Below are 20,346 nucleotides of genomic sequence, written 5' to 3' on the forward strand. Positions count from 1 at the left end.
AAGTACGGATAATTTTGTTTTCGAACTTTAGACTACAATAACGTGTCAATTTTACCAGTAAAATATTGTGTTAAGTAAAATATTGATTAAGCTAAAACAATGATCTAAATTTTACTTACCTTTATAAAAAATTCTTCAAGTATCGTGATGAGTTAGAAAACAGCAAATATCCTCTCATCAACTGTAACCTCGTCCACGTATCAAATTGTCATACAGCCTTTGAAAGTTGGTATGTCGAACCCACAAATCGAAGAGACAATAATAATTCTCTGATTCACAAACCCATTTCTTTTACAATGCTGTACGTCATCAATGTTATAAAAAAAGTTATTATTAACGAATGCATAAGTTTTTACAAAAAGGGTGATTAATTGATTATGCTTACTTCATGGAATGATCCTTAAACAGTAAGTAATAATTGAGGCATCCTGAATGATATTTTGTTCTTTCATGGAAGAACGCTGGAATGAAAAATGATTGTTTCATTTTTTTTTAAAAAAAAAAATGCAATTTTTTACTGTGCGACTCAAATCTACTTATGTAAATTTGCATTTAAACAATATTGGTAAAGTTATGCCTTACGTCTCTTCAAGCTAAAACTTATTTTTATGCGGACTTTCAGAAACTTTTCCTAAAGTATGGACTGTGATACATTGTACACAACCGAATAAACAAGGGTATTTATACATGCGAACGTATACTCTCGCATACTTCTGTAAAAAGGAATATGAACAGAGATAGAAAATGAAAAATAATACAAATTTCTTATAACATATGAATGATTACAAATAGTTCAAAATTGAGAATCTTGGGTGGGTGTCATTAACAACAAACAAAGAAAATTGCTTATCTTAATTCCTCAAGTTTGAAAATTTATGGTAACTTTTTTTGTTGTCTTCACTAAACCAAATTAACTTTATTTAAGTACATAACATATAAATATTTAAATGGAATAATTCGGAGATATAAAATGCCTCTATTTGATTCGTCTCAACAGGACGATCTAGTGATGATGTAAAAGTTTTTTAACCTCCATCTTTCAACAATGAGATTTCTTTAAATGAAAATAGACTTAACATAAATGTTGTAATCATAAAAGAATGGTGATAAGATTTATATTGTTTGTATCATAATCAACACGTCATAATTTCATAATTTCGTTAGCATGTCCAAAAATTATTATGACATATTATATCTGAGAGATCAATGAAAAAAAAGATCTGCATGAACTTCCCTTAATTGGTGTAGCACGACAGCGCCTTTTAAAAATTCAAACATTTTTCTCGTACTAAAATAATTTAATGAGAGTATTTATTAAACGTAAATTTTTACTGAGAGACAAGAATTCAAAATTACCTTTTCATAACAAAAGTTCCGCTGTAATTCACAAAATAAATCTTTTCTATCTTCATTCTACAAGACGCCCATTATTTCATAACCGTCAATCTAGAGATTATCAATTATATAAATTTACGAAATCTTTATAAAATTAATGGATATTGAGATTTTCAAGAAAAATTAATCAGTGGTGAATATGAAGTGAAGGTATTTGTATTTGTATTCTTGAAGATAGTTTGAATATACTACTCCGATATCAATTGCTTGATGTAGTTAATTATGACCATAAATGATACAAACTTACAATGTGAAAAATATTTAATGATATTAATTATTTTTAAATTTATTCAGGTAATAGAGAAGTTTGATTCTCTTTTTTCTTTATTGGAATTGATAGCGAGAGACCTAAATACATTATTAAGTCAAATCCTTTAATGCTTGAAATTATTTATTTAACGGTAAATGAAATCACCGAGATAGATTGACGTATCATAAATATTGTTTTATTCACTTTAATAACAAATTATCTTTTCCATTTATTTCTGTTGCCATTCTTTGATTTCCATATCTAGGTGTACATTTTTGGATCCTAGACATGAAAAGATCAGGTAATTATGCAGACTCTATAGATATTATGGACTCTGATCTCCTAATTCCAAAGGATGGAAACTTCACTATAAGTCTATAACCAAATGGTTTTTTAAGAGTTGATGAACTCAGAAATTTCATGATCCTACATGATTTGTAAAACGGGATTCTTTATTTCCATTATTTTTTAATGTCTTTGCATATTTCTATAAGTCAAAAATTAGTAAAAGTTGCATACGTTGCCTTTAACTAACAGGTTCTTTGATACATCTCAAAAATTTTTAACCGCCAGGGTAAACCGATCGATAGTTAATATAGAGCGGTGGACAGCTAAACATTAATGATCGTCACTAACGGAAATATCTGTATTTTATATGATCACATATGTTGGGTAATTTAGAGTTCAAGAATTAATTATTGGTAAAAATTTTTTAAAATATTTTTATTTTTTATTGTTAAATTATAAAAGTGTAAAATGTACTGAATTTATTGGAAATATTTTTACAGGAGGAGCGGAAGAATTTTTTGGTTACAAATCTCCAAAAATAATTTTAAAGCTAATGGAGAAATAAAAAAATGCAAAAATGAAATGAAAATAAACAAGATCATTAAATGAACCAAATTGAAAACAAGGTTAAAAACAAAGGGGAAAATGAACAAAATCAAAAGTAGAGAAAGTATAGATGAAAAAGATAAAAGAATCAACCAAAAATAGACGAAAAAATGGGAATATAATTAAAAAGAAACCGAAAATGAATACCATAGAAAAGCGTAATAAAACACTTAAATCAAGATATTGACTCAAGAGAAATGAAGTAAAGGGGGTAGACGACGAGTATATCTTTATTGAGTCTGTCTGATGATCTTTCTGAATCCAGTCATATCAATTTTTAGCACAGTCATAAAACTAAATCTACATGACCGATCTACATTTTATTTTTTTTCTTCATGTAGATTTAAATAAACATTTTTTTATACAATAAAATGTTTAAAAACTTATAACAAAAATTAATTGCATCTTAATTTATTGAAACAAGAGGTTTCTAGCAATTTATACTATATCATTTACTAAAACCATTATCTCATTAAATATTTAATAGTAAAAAAAAAAATTTTTTTTTAATAAAGCGAACAGCAAAAAAAAAAATCGTGTAAATCAAGCTTGATAACAAATTGGATTTTAAGCGAATCACTGGACCGATGATCTGGACCAAAATTCACATGACTATGCTAAAATTGTCGTTACTGGACTCTGAAAGATCATTGGACCAGACACCGTAAGGCATAACTTTTTTTAATACATGTAATATTTTTGTGTACAAAATAATATAAATTGGCACATTAATACTAATGAAAAATAATAACCAATTTGTCATGTCAAACTCTCGTAACAGAATACATTACTGTAAAAGCATATAAATATGACTATACCCTTTTTAGCTAAGATTCATTATTTTATTTTACATTGTATGCTGTATGGTATCAATATTTGTTGAATAAAATTGGTAATATGTTACCTAAACCTAGACAGCATCCACACACTATATACTATATATATTTTAATTAACTTTAAAAAAATAAACAAACAAATCAATAATCATTTATTTTTATAGAAGCTTTAGGAGGGAAGAACATGTATTGTGCTAATATCTTGATTTTCCTTAGGTGTAAAGAACGTGAACCGTTCCAAAATTAATTTGTCGATGATTATTATTGACTCAATAATAATAGAGGAGATACAAGGTAATTTTACAAGCATCCTTGTTTGTATTCAAAATATAAAGTGCTATGATTTGGTGCTCTATCTTTAATATCAGAGAATGTTAAAGTTTGATACATTCATGGATCCCTGCTTAAATGGCCCGCACTATGACTTTGACTGACTTTGACTTGAGTTAACTCGTAGAGATAGAAGCTATTATGAACTCATATCCTCACTAGTTTCCATACTATTCCATGCATTAATAGTATATTCAAATTTTAATTTGAAATTCACAATTAAACAAATTCATAATCAAAATATGATTATTATTAGATTCCTTCTTTTCATAATATAATAATGTTTTAAATGGGAAAACAATTACGGCAGCAATTTTTTAGATAATTGTGATACACATTTTATACGATTATAGCATTCAGCAAGAAAAAATTATGTCATTACAACATTACGCCAGATTACACCATAGCAGCCAGGCTATATTTCGATAGTTTCTAATCTCTTAACAATATCATACTTTATAAATCATAAATATACGTACATAAATTCCTGCAAAAGATTTTACTAAATAATGTTCATTTGACATATATATATAATTTAATAAGAATCTCAAAACAATAAGAATTGGAAATTTTAACTTGATTTATCCCATATTATACTTATTATACTTTCTTCAATGAAGCTGGTTCATGATTTCTTAAACTGTCTTCTACGTAATTAAAATAATTCGCTAATTTGCCCGCATCAGCAGTACTAGTAAATTGACATCGTAGAGCATTTTTGGATGATGGATTCTGTGGATGATAAGATTGTGCAATCTCTGCCATTTTGTTTAAAGAGTTACTATGTCGATCACTACCAAATAATACCGTATACAGGTATAACGGAGAACTGAAATTTTCAAAGATTTTTTTAAAAAATAGGGTCATTAAATGAATTTTAATCTAAAAAAAATAAAAAATAACTAATAAACTAATTACCCTTTTTCTTTATTTTGTTTACAAATAGCATTAAGTTGATTTGTTGGAGTTCCGCATTCTCTATCAGATAAGAATATAATGACATTTACTCTAAAATAAAATTATAAATAAATAAGTTATACAAAATAGTTAATGTATTTAACTTATTCAAATGAACGTACTTTGTAGGATCAAAGTGAGTTTCAATCAAAACTCCGGCTTTCTGAATTGCACTATCAAAATTTATTAAACCACAAGCTTCGTATTGGAGCATTGAATTTAACAAATCTTTCAGATTTGTTAAATCTTGATATTCAAATGGGACTATAGTCTAGATTATATCGATGATTAGAGTATATCTTTTGAATAAATATGAGTTCAAATTTAAATATCATTAAGTGTAAAACAGAATACCTTATGGTTGAACAAGACTAATGAAATTCTATCAGTCATAGTGGAATTTCTACGTGCATTCATAAATAAGTATACCTATATTAATAGTAAATCTAGTTAACGAAAACTAAGGTTGGATTGGTTAATTGAATATCATTTAATATTACCGCTTGATAAACTGCGCCAATCCTATTATTATGCTTCTTTGTTAAATCATTATAAATTGGAAAGTCTTGAATCGGTTTAATATCTTGCTTAGTCATAGAACTTGAATAATCCAAAACAAAGATAATGTGAAAAGGAGTATTTGGTTTTTCACAATTAAAATAATGCCCATCTGAAGATACATATCCATAATCATTTGGAGGTTTTGATATTGGGGCATGGAAAAGTTGTAATTCACAAAATGATGATTTAGATTTATGTTTTTTATCGGGACATTGATGATCACATTTTGTAAATTCTTGTTGTTCTTGACAAGTATGAGGGTCTAATGTCAAATAAAACAATTTAAATATACATAAAGCATATTTATTAGGGGGGTACTGATGAACTTTTTATGTATTTTATACCTTTGAAGCCTGTTCGCTCCCAGAAAAGTTTGTGAGAAATAAAATCTTTTGGCTTATCAGGATTAGGCGAAACTTTCACTGATTAAAGAATAACAACGGTAATATGTAAATAAGTTCATTTAATGAAAAAAGAATTATAAATTACCATTGATGTGTTGCATATCCCGGCTCAGTTCGCAATTTTCATCATTTTGGCAATAATCAATATGGCGATGTCTGCCTAAATCTTTACAAAACTAATACAGAGAAAGAAAATTAATATATATTATTATTATTATAAATCTATATTAGTGTAATACTTACTAAATTGCAAAGAACAAACGTTTTTTGATCACTAACTCTTAAATTGTATCAAACAAATAGACATTTTAATTAAAACAAAACATCATATTTACTAGATTTTTCCTTAATGATTTATATACTATACCCTGCATATACAAATTCATCTCCTGTGAATTCAGTTTGTGTCATATTTATACCATGTCTTGTGTCATGAAAATGCGGATGTCCATAAGGTAATGTACACTAATTTCATTTAGTCTTTTTAATATTATATTGTAATCGACAAAAAATGAAATTATATAATTAAACATAAAATCTTGAGATACATACATAATATTCGCAGAACTGACATTTTTTATCACAATAGTGATCTTCATTATGCGTATGTTTTCCAGCATGCTCAAATTCATTCGGAGGAATCATTTTATTACATTTTAATTTCTCACTTAATTGAATATACTATTTTTAATAAATTATCAAAGGCTTAAGAGTTAATACATTTTATCATATTATTAACATTATACATTAAAATTGTACCTTTGTATATGTAATAACAGTTCCTTCGACTCTACCCTTATAAGTTTCTTCTTGCTTTTTAGGTTCAGTCACCACATTACATATACCATCTTCTTCGCATAATTCACGACATTGATGCTCTTTCCTTTAATCAAAAATATTTTTTTAATTAATTAACATTCATTCAGAAAGAAAATAATGAAAATAATTATAAGAGTATAGTACATACCCACAAAAATGATTAACTTGCTGTGAGTCAGAAAAAGCATGAAAGTGATCATCACTTTGACATCTTTCCTTGCAATCTGGAATTGGACATTGAATTGGACAAGTTGTATTTTCACAACGATGAAAATAATGATGTTCTTTATATGATATAGTACATTTATTTGGGCAACGATAATCTCCTTTTGTGTTGTGTATTGATAATGAACAATCTTTTCCACAATAATGATTACGTTTTGATTGACATAAATGTTCGCCATCATCATGTCCAAATTTCTTAGAACAAAATTTTTGACAGTTAAACTTGCCAATAAGGAAACATGTTTTACCACATAAATGAATCATTTTGGCACAAGCATGTTTTCCTTTATGTCCAGCCTTGTGTTTACATTCTGGGGTTGGATTGTCGTTGTGGGCTTCACTAAAGTGACAAGGAAAATGGCACTTATGATCGGTTAAACAGTCATGATTTTCTTTGTGATCATGATTTTTCACGCATTTCAAACCACATTGATAACATGTTAATCCACACAAAGTCCATAGACGTGTAAGTTCATCTATTTTTTGATTCAATGCATATCTTCCATCAGTTATGTCACTATTATCTTGTGGAAATTTGGCAGTATTTTGCAAATACCAATTTTTAACACGTGAAGTTCGACGTTTAATAATATCCTTTAAGAATCTATCAAAGTTAGAAAACCATTCATTATCATCAGATGATTCTTTTCGTGATTGTTTAGTTGTCTCGAAATGGGTTCTTAAATACTCGGAAAGTTGGATGAAAAATTCATCAACATCATCATTGATATCTGGAAACAATTTAATTGGGTTTCCATCATTCAAAAAATCAATTGGGCCATAAATTGGTTCTTCAGAATCATGATTCTATTGGAATGAATAGATTAGATACACATATCTCTCATTAAGAGTTATATACGCTATATTCATTATAACAAAAGAGTGTATTTACCACAAGAGGTATAATAACGGGATCTTTTTGCTCTATACCATAAGATACAGCAATTGGAAGTAATCTTTTTAAAGTTGCAACACGTATATGTATGAGGTTTTCGTTTAATGAACTCCAATCACATATCTAAATTTCAAGATGTAAAAATTAAAGAAAAAGAATACTCATCATTAGACATAGCGCTTACAAACCTTCAATTTAGCCATGATTACTTTCGTATTTTGCAAGAAAGTTTTGGCATTGTCATATTTTGTTTCTTTTCTATCTAGCAGCATTTTAATTTTTGATAGCCTTTCAAACCATGCTACGTCATGAAAATCAGGCAAAGCCATAATATTTAATTCATCTCCATACATTTTTGTAATAAAATTATCTATTCCTTCCTAAAACCTTAAATTAGCTTTTTTAAAGATATACACTGTTTATATAATTTTTATTTTAATTACCTCTGCAATTAATTTCTCCAATTTTAATTGAAGCTCGTTAATAATACCATCCTTATCTGCTTTAGGCACGTCTTTAATGATAATACAGAGTCTTACCTGAAAAATAATAATAAATAATATGCAATGTTTGGGTTTAAATATTTAATTATATCATAATTATGATTTACCTTTGGATCCGACTCAAATAACTTTACGCCAGCTTGTAAGTTTTGAAACATTTTTGCATCTCTATTTATGGTGTATTTATTCTTTTGTAATTAAACAATTTATTGATCATATTAGTAAAAATACAAAGCAAGAGCCAAATAATATAATACAACAGTATAATTAATATAATTACTTTATTATAGAGAACAAGATTTGAAACAACTGTATTAAAGAGTGTTAGAAACATATCTAAGAATTTATTAATTGGCAAAATATAGTTAGATCACGATAAATAAATAGATAATTTGTAGATACACTTTAGCACATGCCTTCTTGTGAAGTTCCTTCAAAAGATCTTAATCCTTCAAAATCGAGCGCGACATAAATACATTCTTTTGTATTAACTATAAATATAAAAAGTTAATAAAATGTATTTTGATGGAGTAAAAAAAAAGTTTAAACCCTACCTAATGACATCCATACTCCTTCAGTACAACGCTAAAACAAGTTAGTAAATATTTAGAATTAATCAAAAAATTTAAAAAATTTAAAAAGATATACTACATACCTTACATACTGTTGCTGGCACATCAAATGTAGTTCCAACAAGATGGTTTAACATAAATGATTTTCCACATGATTGTTCACCCATGCTTGAAATAATTTTTACTTTTTTATTACTAAAATGCTTGAAGATTCCCTCATACCATCCAAAAGATATGTTTTTTGATATAATTTCTACATGACGACGATCATCTCCAAGTTCAATTAGATGGTTTTCATCCGAAGATAATCCATCCTTGAGTGGCTGAAATAAGTTGTTTCTTGCTACAGCAATTTGTATAGGAATTAGACAACAAAGTTGAATAATCCATTCTCCTAACTGATATTCTGATGAAAATTTCTTTTGAAATTCCACATTTTCAATATCAAGTTCTTGAAAAGTCATAACTGATGTAGAAAATTTCTTTAATATATTTGCAGGCTTCTTTGTCAAACGCTTTAAATTGTCAAATATTTTAGTAGTATATTTTTCAAATTTCTCGCCATATTTTTCAATGTTGCCGCTTTCATCAATATCAAGAACTACTTTTAAACTAAGAGGGCGACTTTGTTCAGGATCGATACAGCTATCAATTGGATATTTTTCAAACATTAATTTATAAGGATTGATAAGATCATTTGATTTTGTTCTCTGAAGCGCAAGTGAACGATTTCGCTTGTAATGTTGGAAACGATATATCATCTTCTTATGGACCAATAATAAAGAATTAAAACATCCATTATTTAAATCGAGTGAGATCAAATGAGTTTGTTGGTTATCGATACAGGAAATTTGAAGAAACTCCAAGAATTTAAAATTTAATGGTAAATCAATAACTGAAAAATAAAAGAAAATAAATATTAGTAAATTCATAAACTTTTAATAATACAAAAGAAAATTTAAATTATGAACCTTTATTAACAGGACCTCCATATTCTCCGGAAAAATAAACGTAAACACGATTTATCTCCTTAATACCATTATTATAGTCACGTTGTTTTTTATCATCAGTAGAAATAATTGAATCAAATTCTTCAGATTTATCTTTCAATATTTCTTTCGTAAATGCCACAATATAAGAACCATCTGGGGAACTTAAAACATTCACTAGATTAGACGGAAACTTACAATCTACTCGGAATTGAGGATACATGATATTAAAAATACGTGCTCGACCACAATTCTCGACAAAGCAAAGTTTCTCAGTGTCTTTGATGAACAGAAAATATTTAATGCTCGGTATATTACTATACCATTGCAATAATTGAATATTTGCATAACATCGATTTAACCTTGATCGATTATCGCCAAAAGAAAATACGTCAAGCTAATGTTACATTTTTTATATAAAAAATAAATTAGACGAAAAAATGCATTACAAAATTAAAATAAACTAGGGACTTATATCAAATACCTTAACTTCTTTCGTATTATATATTGCGAGAAGCCCTTTTGGTTCATTAACTGCAATAATAAAATTTTCATCTGTATTCAATAGTTTAAATGGTTTAATAGTCGAATGCGATTTAAAATTTTGTGCTAATTGTCTTGCAGTATTAAAGAATATTTCAATTCTTTTGTTATCTTTATTGTAAAGCATAAGAAGAAATTTACAATTATCAAATTGAGATATTTTTCTATAATTATAAAAATGATATTAGATATTATTTTTTTCTTAAATATCTTATTTTAAGTTACAAAAATTATTCAAATTCTTACTTAAAGTCATAGACTTGAGGAATGCGAAATGATGTACCGTATTGATTAAGTAAAATTGGAGATGGGGTATCTACTTTTAATGATGTTTCATAAATCGTTAATTGCAGTTGATCTGGTTGAAGCTCTTCGATATCATATTCAATCGTGAAAGATTCTTCATTTTCTGAAAAAAATTATATTAAAACCTGATTCGCTAAAAAATTTATTTAAACAAAATAAACACAATAACAGGCATAAACAATTTACTTTTTACATTTAATAGATATAATCGCATGGAACTACAAAAATGAATAAAATCGTAATAATTAGTTAATATAAATAAGGGGCAATTATAAAAGAGAACTTAACTCACCCGCCATCTTTATATTTAGTTTCTATTTCATTACATATTTGTCCAAACATATTTTTCTCAATTATTTTCTTTTCTTCTTCGTATTCTCGCTTTAATTTATTTACTTGATTGTTTTTCCATTTATGATACTCCTCAATAAAAATATTTATAATATTTTCTCTAATTTCTTCATATCCTTCAAATAATTCATATTCCATGAGTTCATCAATAAATTCTTCATCTGACATTTTACTGGTCATTTGTTCTGCCTTATAAATATTCGAAGTTTTAAAAACATTAAAAATACTCCAATTATTTTGTGTATATTTTTCAAGCAATTTGTTTAAGTCAGATTCAATATCAGTGAACATATTATAAAAGGTTTCTATTGCGAATTTTTTCGTTTCATCTGTTTCATCTGTATCATCATCATCTTCTGATTCATTTGTTTTCAATATTTTATTAATAACGATGCATGATAAATTATATTTTGTTTTCATTTTTTCCCAATTTTCTGAGTCAATTTTAATCATTTTTTTAATTTGATATTCTATTCCAGGATACCTCGTTCGAATTCTTTCGAGGTCTACATAATCAAATATATATTTAAATATTGTTTTTCAAAGATTGTAATGATTGACATTATATTTACCCGTATCGCTAATGTTTGTTCGTGATAGACAATTATCCCGAATAATATATTTATCAAAAATACTATATATATATATCATACATAGAAATTTATTTAATGATAACATAAATACATATATAAATTTTAAAGCAAATATTAATTCATATACGCACCTTTCAAAATCATGTAGTTTTATTATTGCCATTTTTTGAATGATTTCGATATCTTTAACGGTAGAAATTGCGTCATACAGTGGAGTTAAAGATTCTTCCATTCCTAATCCGTGTTTAATAAACAATTCTAGTGCATATATATCCATCTTATTACGATCAATACGTAAATATCGACCTTGCAGTTTTGTTTTAAGATGATTTGGAAATTTTTCTACAGAAACTCGCGCAAGGACAATCTTTGAATGCCTAATTCCCTTTATCAATTGTCGAGTGACGAATGATTGATTTGTAGTAGATTCAACAACTAAAAATAAAATGGATATTTTTAACATTTATTAATAATGCAAGCTCAACTTAAGTCAATTTAAAGCGTACCTATTGGATATAACGGGATGTCACCTTCATTTTGATTATTAATTTCGGTCTTAATGTTATTTGGCAAATTCACCTTCATAAGATAAAATTATTATATAAATTATTGTTGACTTTTAAGTTATATAAGATATTTATTTTAAAAAAAAATAAAACCTTAAAGCCGTTATCAATATTAAAATCTTCCTTTTCTTCTTGACTTCTTTTTACTGTAAACTCGTAATCTAAATCATCTGAATCATCTGAATCATCTGTATCATCAATTTTGCCTAAGTTTAAGCCTTTCAAATCTTCATCGCTCATTAAACAGATCTGATGATCGGTGAGTTTTGTTAAATATCTGATTAAAAATTCAAATGAGTAATTAATTATAAAAACCCTAAATTTTCAACTCAAAAAGAAAGAATCAGCACCTATGTAAATTAACCATATTCCTTTTAATCTGGAAAGGAGTAATTAAATAATTTTCATAGCATCCAATTTCAGGCCAATGAATAATTAAACCAAAATTAGAATTCACTTTTAAAAAGTAAATTCCTGGAAGTAGCAAGTTGGAAGTTGTGAGCAATTTATACCTGTAAGAAAAAATTTAGATTAACTATTTTTCGTATATAATAATATTATTACAACGAAAGAAATTTTATATTTACAATTGTTGATCAATTATATTTTTATTCAACAAGAGTTTTGCGATCAAAATGCGATTTCCATAACATCCAATAAGACGAAATGAGATTGAATTTAATTCCGAGTAATTAATTTCAGAAATAGATTTGAAACTTGATTGGACCATATCATTGCATAGCTTCCCTAAATATTCCTTGGAAATAATTATCTTGTCCACTTTAAGATATTAAACATAATGAAAATTAATGTTGCTTTACAGAATGTTCCAGTAATTTGACCTTAACTAAATTTACCAATTCCGCTTGATTCAATATCATTACATAAATCCAACAATCGGTACAATCCATTAATACAATTAGCTAAGTCGCTTGAATCTTCAGTCGTCAAGTCATCCGTATCCTCTTGAACCTCTAAAGAAAGAGTTACAAATAATTAAAGAAAGTACAAATTTGTCATTCGGATAAATTGCACACCACATGATTATTGCTTATTTCATTAAGCAAGAAAATATTGAACTTAAAAGCATACAAATAAATAAATAAAATATTTTATGCACCATTAGAATCGTTAGAAACTTGTTCAAAATCACAATTTTGCATGATGCGTTGCGAAAATTTTAAATATTCTAGAGACATCCTTTTTTATATGTAAATATTTGGAAATATTTGGAATTTTGTTTTTGGAAACAATCGGCTAAATAATTTGCCGATATATTATTAATTCACAAACATGCATGTGACAATCAGATTTTATATAAGGGATCGCTAGCCATATAAGAATACCAATAATCTAATATTGATGAAAAATTCTGGTTTAAAACTTGCAGTTGTATTTACTTTAAAACTGTTGTAATGTGCAACAAGTACGAAGTTGCATTGTTATATTCAAATTAAATTATGACGATATCTCTTTGCTATGCTAACGTAAAGAAATACATGTGTATGTTTTCCGATATGTAAATTTATTCTTAATTGAATAAATAAGAAGATAATATATTAATCACTTTATTCCTTAACAATTACATCTTAATTTTAGGTTCTATATATACTTTATTTATACAAATGTGCCTTCTTTATGCACAATTAATTCATGATTCATTTAAAATTAAAATATTTACAAAAAATACAGACACACAAAATGATTAAGCAATAGAATCTAGGATTAGACACAGACATATATATATATATATATTGAGCCACACGGAAAACTTGAACATTTGCTAATTAAAGTTTAATCAATTGATAAACTGTGTAACCAGTAAACAGATTAAGATGTTAGCTGCGTACTTTAAATTTATTATTTTCTGAGCTTATCTGTTATTAATCTTAAGGTCTTTAAAAAATGAAACAAAATTGACTCCGAACCGACTTCAACGAGCCGGATCGTTCAAATTGAAATTAAAGGTGGTTATTTAAATTTTTTTAGTCGACCAACTTCAGAATAAACGAACCGATCCCACCTCCAAACCGATCAATTTGCGATCAAAAGCTCAACGATCAGTTATACTATTGTGTTTGCATAATATCCATATAAAATGGATGGTTATTGTCGAATGAAAAATAATATTTTTGTTAAAGAATCATTTTTAGTTCACTAGATAATAATCGTAAATTCGTAAACGGTAGCTATAGAACCCATGTAATAGATCCGATTGCTACTCATTTTGTCAAAGAGATTTCTTGTAACCTAGCTTTCGCATGGAGATTGTAGGAAATTTTACGCTTAATTCGTATTGTACCAAAGATATATACATTTATACTCAAAATTTTATGAATTATGAATACAAACATTATTATTTATTATACTAATAATTAAAATTGTTAAATTCTTATTAGTGACACTAATAATTAACTTAATAACGGGAATTGTTAAGATCATATTTAGTATGGGCATTTCATTTTTTTACCTTAGTTTTTACCTACTATGATTTTTTTTTTGAATCTAATCAACTCAATAAAGAATTGTACGAAGAAAATTGTATTATCCTAAAAGTTATTCCAGGGTATATTCAAGAATTTAATAGAAGTATAGAAAACTTAAATCGTATGGTTTGTTGTAATGAACTTTTCACATATTGTTATTTTGGCAACGCATAATTAAGCGATAAAATAATTTTGAAGCGACTGCTGAAACTTTCTGACCAATCAAAATCAGGAGTTTTGCGTTCAAGGTCAGGTGTATTTTTTATATATTAATATATATGGGTTTAAAATTTGTGCGCACCTGCGCATGTGTGCACTCCATGGATATATTATATATAAAAGTCAAAATGACATTCTAAACCCTTCATGGCTCATTAAGTAAAGTTGTAGAATGGGCAAAAATACGCATAGCAAATAAATTTTAAGGCTCCATAGTATGTACGTAAGAGTTGCAGCATGAATATTTAAAAAAATCGGGATTTTACTAAAGTCATGTGATAATTAATGATCGACAAATTTACTATATAAAAATTACCAAAAATGGAGGGTGCGCACATGCGCGGGTGTGCACAAATTTTATTTCCTTAATATATATAATGATGAAAACTATTTTCATATATTGAGATTAGAATGTATTCATAAATCATTTCATAATAACAAGAGTTCATGTATAATATTTATATACACTATTTTATATAATTTTAATAGACCCAACATGGATTTTATGTAAATGTGTAAAATATGTATATGTAGATTTTTTTACTTAAAATTTAAACATATTTCATATAGTTTTAAATAAATATTATTTAATATTATAAATTAATAAATTGTAAATTCAGTTTAATATTTTATAGTTAAACTGTTTTAAAATTAAGTTAATGGGTATAATGATTCTAAATTATAATAAATAATTTTGAAGTTTGAATTCATAAGTTTAAACAAAATACCTAAGTTAATATCAAAAATTTTTGCATGATTTTATTTTTTTATTTTATTTTCCAATTTTGTACTTATTTTGAACATTTTACATGTAATGCAAAAATTATAACCTAATGATGCTGTGCTACATAGAATTTAGGTTTGTTGTAGCATGTGATACAAATTTGTTGATCAAAAGGCGGTGGTACATGAAACTCCGTTCTGAAACCCTTCTTTCCAACAAAATTAAAAGAAATATTTTGTTATGTCTGTTATACGAGAGGAACTAATTAATGTGGCAATTAGTAGAGCGATTGCATTAATAGATTATAATATTCATAATGATATAGACAAACAACATGAATTTATACAACAAACGGTCCTTGCTGATAAATCTTTTACAAATGATGAAAAAAATGAAGCAATAAGAAGAATAATTAAAATTGTTGATAAAAATAAAGTTCTTTTTAATAAAGGGACAAGAAGAATTTGTGAAAATTGTAACCAAGAATGTTTAGCCATATCATATTGTGAATATTGTGTTCGAAATTATTTAAAATTAAATTTTTTAAATTGGACATCTGGAAATAATGATATTGATAATTTAATACAAAAATGTCAAATGGAAACAATTGAACCAGAAAAAATAATTGAATGGATTCCATATGATAATTTGCAAAATATTAAATATCTAACAAAAGGTGGATTCTCGGAAATTTACACAGCAGTTTGGAATGGTGGAAGATATGATGAATTGGATACTATGAAGCAGCAATTAACAAGATTGGGAAATCAAAGAGTAATACTTAAAAGATTAGAAAATGTTGAAAGTGCAGATCAAAGTTGGTTTGAAGAGGTTTGTAACCTAATGAATCAGTAATTGATAATTATCTTATTAGTGATAAATTAATTAATAATTCTTTTTTTTTTTATAGGCAAAATCACATTTAACTATAAGCAATAAACATCCAAATATTGTCCGATGTTATGGCTTAACACAAGATCCATCAAATGAAAATTACATGCTTGTAATAGATATAATGGATTTAAATTTAAGAGAATATTTACAGAAAAACTATAATCAACTTACATGGAAAAGAAAAATTCAATTCGCTTATTACATAACTACTGCACTCAATGAAGTTCATGATGAAAATGCAATCCATAGAGATTTACATTCTGGTAATATATTATTCAAAGAAATTAATCAAAGATTCTTTATTAGTGATCTTGGATTTTGTGGTCCTGCAGACAAATCATCAAAAAGTATATATGGAAATCTTCCTTATATAGCACCTGAGGTTATTGCTGGAAAAGAATATACTTTTAAATCTGATATTTACAGTATTGCAATGCTTATGTGGGAAATTTCATCTGGAAAACCACCTTTTAATAATTATGAGCATGATTATTATCTTGCAATGAATATAATTAATGGTATAAGACCAAGAATAGTATCAGGAACTCCTTTAGAATACAAAAATTTAATGAAACAATGTTGGGAGGCTGATCCATTGAAAAGACCTGACATTGAAACACTTCGGAAAAAAATAAAAGAAATTTATAAAAAATATCTGAATATGCCAAATGAATTAGAAGAAAATAACAATTTAAAAATAAATGAAACAGATAGCTTAGAAGAATCAAAAGAAACAAGCAGCATATTATTTACAAGTAGCAAACTTCATAATTTTGAAAATTTTCCTGAACCAAGGAATGCAACAGAAGGTATGTTATCACATATTAGATACTAATTCAATTACTAATAATTAATATAATATATTTTATTTTTTATTTTTATTTAAAAAACAACAGAAGAACAAGAAGGTATAAATTGAACCATTTTTTATACCAAATTTATTTACAGGTTGTTAACTATTTTTATAAATTTTTAGCATTTCATAGCAAATCTTATGATGAATTTTATATCCCTAATAGCAGTAAGTATTTATTAAATTTGAATTTACAATAAATTTTTTATAGTAGAGCTTTTTAATTAATTTTATTTTTGATTTTTTAGTTAATGATTTTGCCAAATCAAGTAGTAGTAAGAATAACAGTATGTCAAAAAAAATAAGCAGTATTTTTAAAGGTAATTATTAAATTTATTTTATAAATTACATATTAGCGAAAGAATATTAATTATATATTCAAAAATTTATTGTAGTTAATAGTAAAAAATTTTCCAAAATGTTTAAAAAATTGCAAATAAAAAATGGTGAGTAAAATATTTAATATAACATACTAATCATGTTTTATTAAGTACGATTTATTTAATTATTTATTTAGATTCTCGAGAAGATTATAATAATAAAGAAACAATGAAGCATCATTCTTGTATTGATGGTATGGTAAAATTTGCTTTTATATAAATAACATAACAGATAATAATGATTTATGTTCTTATTTTATAGATGAAGATGAAGTACATAATAATCCAAATCTTCATTCAGAAGAACAAGATGAATTAGAAATTCCTGATGGTAAAGAAAAATTTTCTAAATGATGATATTTTAGATATTATTTATTCTTTAAATCTAATTTGTTGATTTTTTTTTAATTTTTTAGATATTTAGATACGAATTATATAAAATATTTTATGATTGATATTAAAAGTATTCTTTACTACTCTAGTCTTAGTGTTTAAAATAATTCAAAAAAATAAAAAAATATAAAGTTATCTTACAAAAGCTTCTTAGTTTGTAATTTTAAATAATTCATTTCATATTTATGTTATAAATTATTCAATTATTATATAAATTATCAAGTTTTGTTTTATAATTAACTATTAATTATGTAATCAAATTAAGATTTAAGTGGATTTATGTTTATAAAACCAAAGTAATGAGAATGAAGCGTATAAACCCACGTCTTAAATACAGTCATCACATTATCGGCATAATTAATTATTTACTATAAACTACATCATCAAAAATTCACAGATGTAGTATAAACTATAAGTGGTTAGAATAAATATTTTAGACGTACTATATAATCATTAATCTTTTCGATACAACTTTTTATATTTAGTACATCTTTTTAATGGACGATCATATCAGGATAAAGTTTGAAAGCGTTCTCAAAAAATTACCTCCAAGAGTATAAGAGAACAAGATTATCAGTTTTACCAACAATTAAGCAACTATATTAAATTATTTTCAATAAAATAATATTATCATAAAAATATTAAATATTCTAATTTTATTAATTTTATTTAACTTTTTACAATTTAATGCAATAATTGTAAAAAAGAAGTATATTTATTTTTATAAAAAAAATTTAATTAAATCATATGAGTCATGTGCTAAATTATTTAAACTACCTAATAAATTCTATACAATCTATATTTAACGGAATATTACTGATAATACGAGGTTTTAAACAAAAATATTTGAATTAATATGGTTAAAAACCCATCTTTTTTTCTTCACCTTTTATAAGATAAAGTGTGTTGTATGAGGAACCTCTTTAACAAGTATTTAAGTGATAAAGGAGGTTCTTATAATACCAAGCACAGATTACGATTTCCAGCAAGGTTAATACTTAATATTGTAATCAACAAACCAACTTTAATAAGCAATTTAACATAATGAACGTAACTATTTATATAACAAGTTAAACCATTATTATTTGGTTACAAATCATCCAACTTACCAAGAAAGAATACCTGTGACGTCATAGTGAATAATAATTCCAATAACCACCTAAAGAAAAAAACTAACTTAAACAATCGTTATTGACAATAGGATAAACTTTAACTACCGAATTTTGTTTTTATTAAAGATAACATTTCATAATTAATGTACTAAAAAATCTTTTTACATTTTTTATTGTCAACTACAATTTTAAATTTCTTTAAATCATCGCAACATAAAGATACTAATTACAACAAAGTTATTAAGTATTCTCTGCAGGATCGTCAAAGTATTACCACCCATTTACGTTAAATAAAAGTGACGATTAAAAAAAATACGTGTATCACGTTAAGGCTAATCTAAAATGATGAACAATTTTATTACAGTTGCGTACCTTACTCGACGTTCTATAGTAAATCCTAATACTATCAAGACACTTAGGAAATAATCATTAAATAGAAAAACTTTTAACCCCTAAAACCCTGAAAAAACTTGCCTTCCTCCCTCCTCAATTTTAAGGCATATTTTTAATGTGATTAAGCGTCAAATTTAACCATGGGTCAATGAATTTTTTTTTAAAAATAGAAAAATTTAGTATTATAATGTAATACTAAGTAAATTAAAGAAGTTTTTTGTTATTGTCCGGAGCGAAGCGAAGGACTATATATGTTTACGCACTATGATGATCTATGGAAATAACGTGTAAATTTTCAATCACGTGAGTTTCTCTGTCCAGGAATTCCAAGGCGTTATGCTGCTAATCAGCAGAAAATTACCGGAATTCCAAGGCGTTATGCTGCTAATCAGCAGAAAATTACCGGAATTCCAAGGCGTTATGCTGCTAATTAGTAGAATATCGCTACATCTTTTATTATTATACCTCGCTCCGGACTTACAACGGTTCCCGTTTCCTAGTAATAATATATATTAATTGACGATAAGATCGGCACTATATATAAACGTATTAATAAAATTTGGGGTAAATTTATTATGAATTTTTATCATTTTGGAATCTGAGCTGCGTATAAAGGTAAGTCATAAATATTAAAATACAATTATTGGTTTATTTTACTGCATAAGTACATATAACAATTAAGTATTTTTTGACCAATTTTCAAAGATTTTCTTAAAATATAAAAGGTCCTATAAGCTCAAAAAATCAATTCTTCGAATTTATAATTATTTCTGTGCACAGTAGATTCAGACTATTGGTAATTTTATTAAGTACCTTATCCCCAAAATCAATTATGCCGATCTTATCCGGATTGCCAATTAATGATTTGACGTTTGAGTATAGAATGAATTCGGATTAATTTAA

The 20,346-nt window shown here is 26.3% G+C and overlaps 3 protein-coding genes across 3 annotated transcripts; 2 read left to right on the forward strand and 1 right to left on the reverse strand.

Annotated features, from left to right (window-relative positions):
• Positions 1 to 1,301: 1,301 nt before the first annotated feature.
• On the forward strand, positions 1,302 to 2,498 carry OCT59_011706 (uncharacterized protein; the record flags this gene model as incomplete). Its single annotated transcript, XM_066133954.1, has 7 exons — positions 1,302 to 1,440; positions 1,514 to 1,545; positions 1,690 to 1,700; positions 1,911 to 1,946; positions 2,219 to 2,248; positions 2,327 to 2,346; positions 2,434 to 2,498. The coding sequence occupies 7 exons, from the start codon at positions 1,302 to 1,304 to the stop codon at positions 2,496 to 2,498; spliced, it is 333 nt and encodes a 110-aa protein (XP_065989267.1).
• Positions 2,499 to 4,128: 1,630 nt separating this feature from the next.
• Positions 4,129 to 13,152, reverse strand: OCT59_011707 (uncharacterized protein; the record flags this gene model as incomplete). The annotated part of the gene is made up of 33 exons (XM_066133955.1): positions 4,129 to 4,534; positions 4,624 to 4,713; positions 4,785 to 4,933; positions 5,017 to 5,091; positions 5,163 to 5,485; positions 5,568 to 5,645; positions 5,713 to 5,803; positions 5,871 to 5,907; positions 5,995 to 6,092; positions 6,180 to 6,308; positions 6,387 to 6,510; positions 6,595 to 7,478; positions 7,564 to 7,689; positions 7,755 to 7,946; positions 8,010 to 8,105; positions 8,177 to 8,257; positions 8,350 to 8,405; positions 8,486 to 8,560; positions 8,624 to 8,654; positions 8,725 to 9,536; positions 9,613 to 10,027; positions 10,115 to 10,337; positions 10,420 to 10,573; positions 10,666 to 10,697; positions 10,772 to 11,336; positions 11,403 to 11,464; positions 11,555 to 11,858; positions 11,930 to 12,002; positions 12,083 to 12,266; positions 12,340 to 12,501; positions 12,577 to 12,769; positions 12,847 to 12,963; positions 13,110 to 13,152. The coding sequence occupies 33 exons, from the start codon at positions 13,150 to 13,152 to the stop codon at positions 4,306 to 4,308; spliced, it is 6,303 nt and encodes a 2,100-aa protein (XP_065989268.1). The 3' UTR covers positions 4,129 to 4,305.
• A 3,821-nt stretch (positions 13,153 to 16,973) lies between these two features.
• Positions 16,974 to 17,899, forward strand: OCT59_011708 (uncharacterized protein; the record flags this gene model as incomplete). The annotated part of the gene is made up of 7 exons (XM_066133956.1): positions 16,974 to 17,121; positions 17,209 to 17,220; positions 17,289 to 17,333; positions 17,414 to 17,485; positions 17,561 to 17,611; positions 17,683 to 17,739; positions 17,808 to 17,899. The coding sequence occupies 7 exons, from the start codon at positions 16,974 to 16,976 to the stop codon at positions 17,897 to 17,899; spliced, it is 477 nt and encodes a 158-aa protein (XP_065989269.1).
• Between the last annotated feature and the right edge of the window lie 2,447 nt (positions 17,900 to 20,346).

This window comes from Rhizophagus irregularis, chromosome 2, assembly GCF_026210795.1.
Source record: "Rhizophagus irregularis chromosome 2, complete sequence".
Taxonomy (NCBI): domain Eukaryota; kingdom Fungi; phylum Glomeromycota; class Glomeromycetes; order Glomerales; family Glomeraceae; genus Rhizophagus; species Rhizophagus irregularis.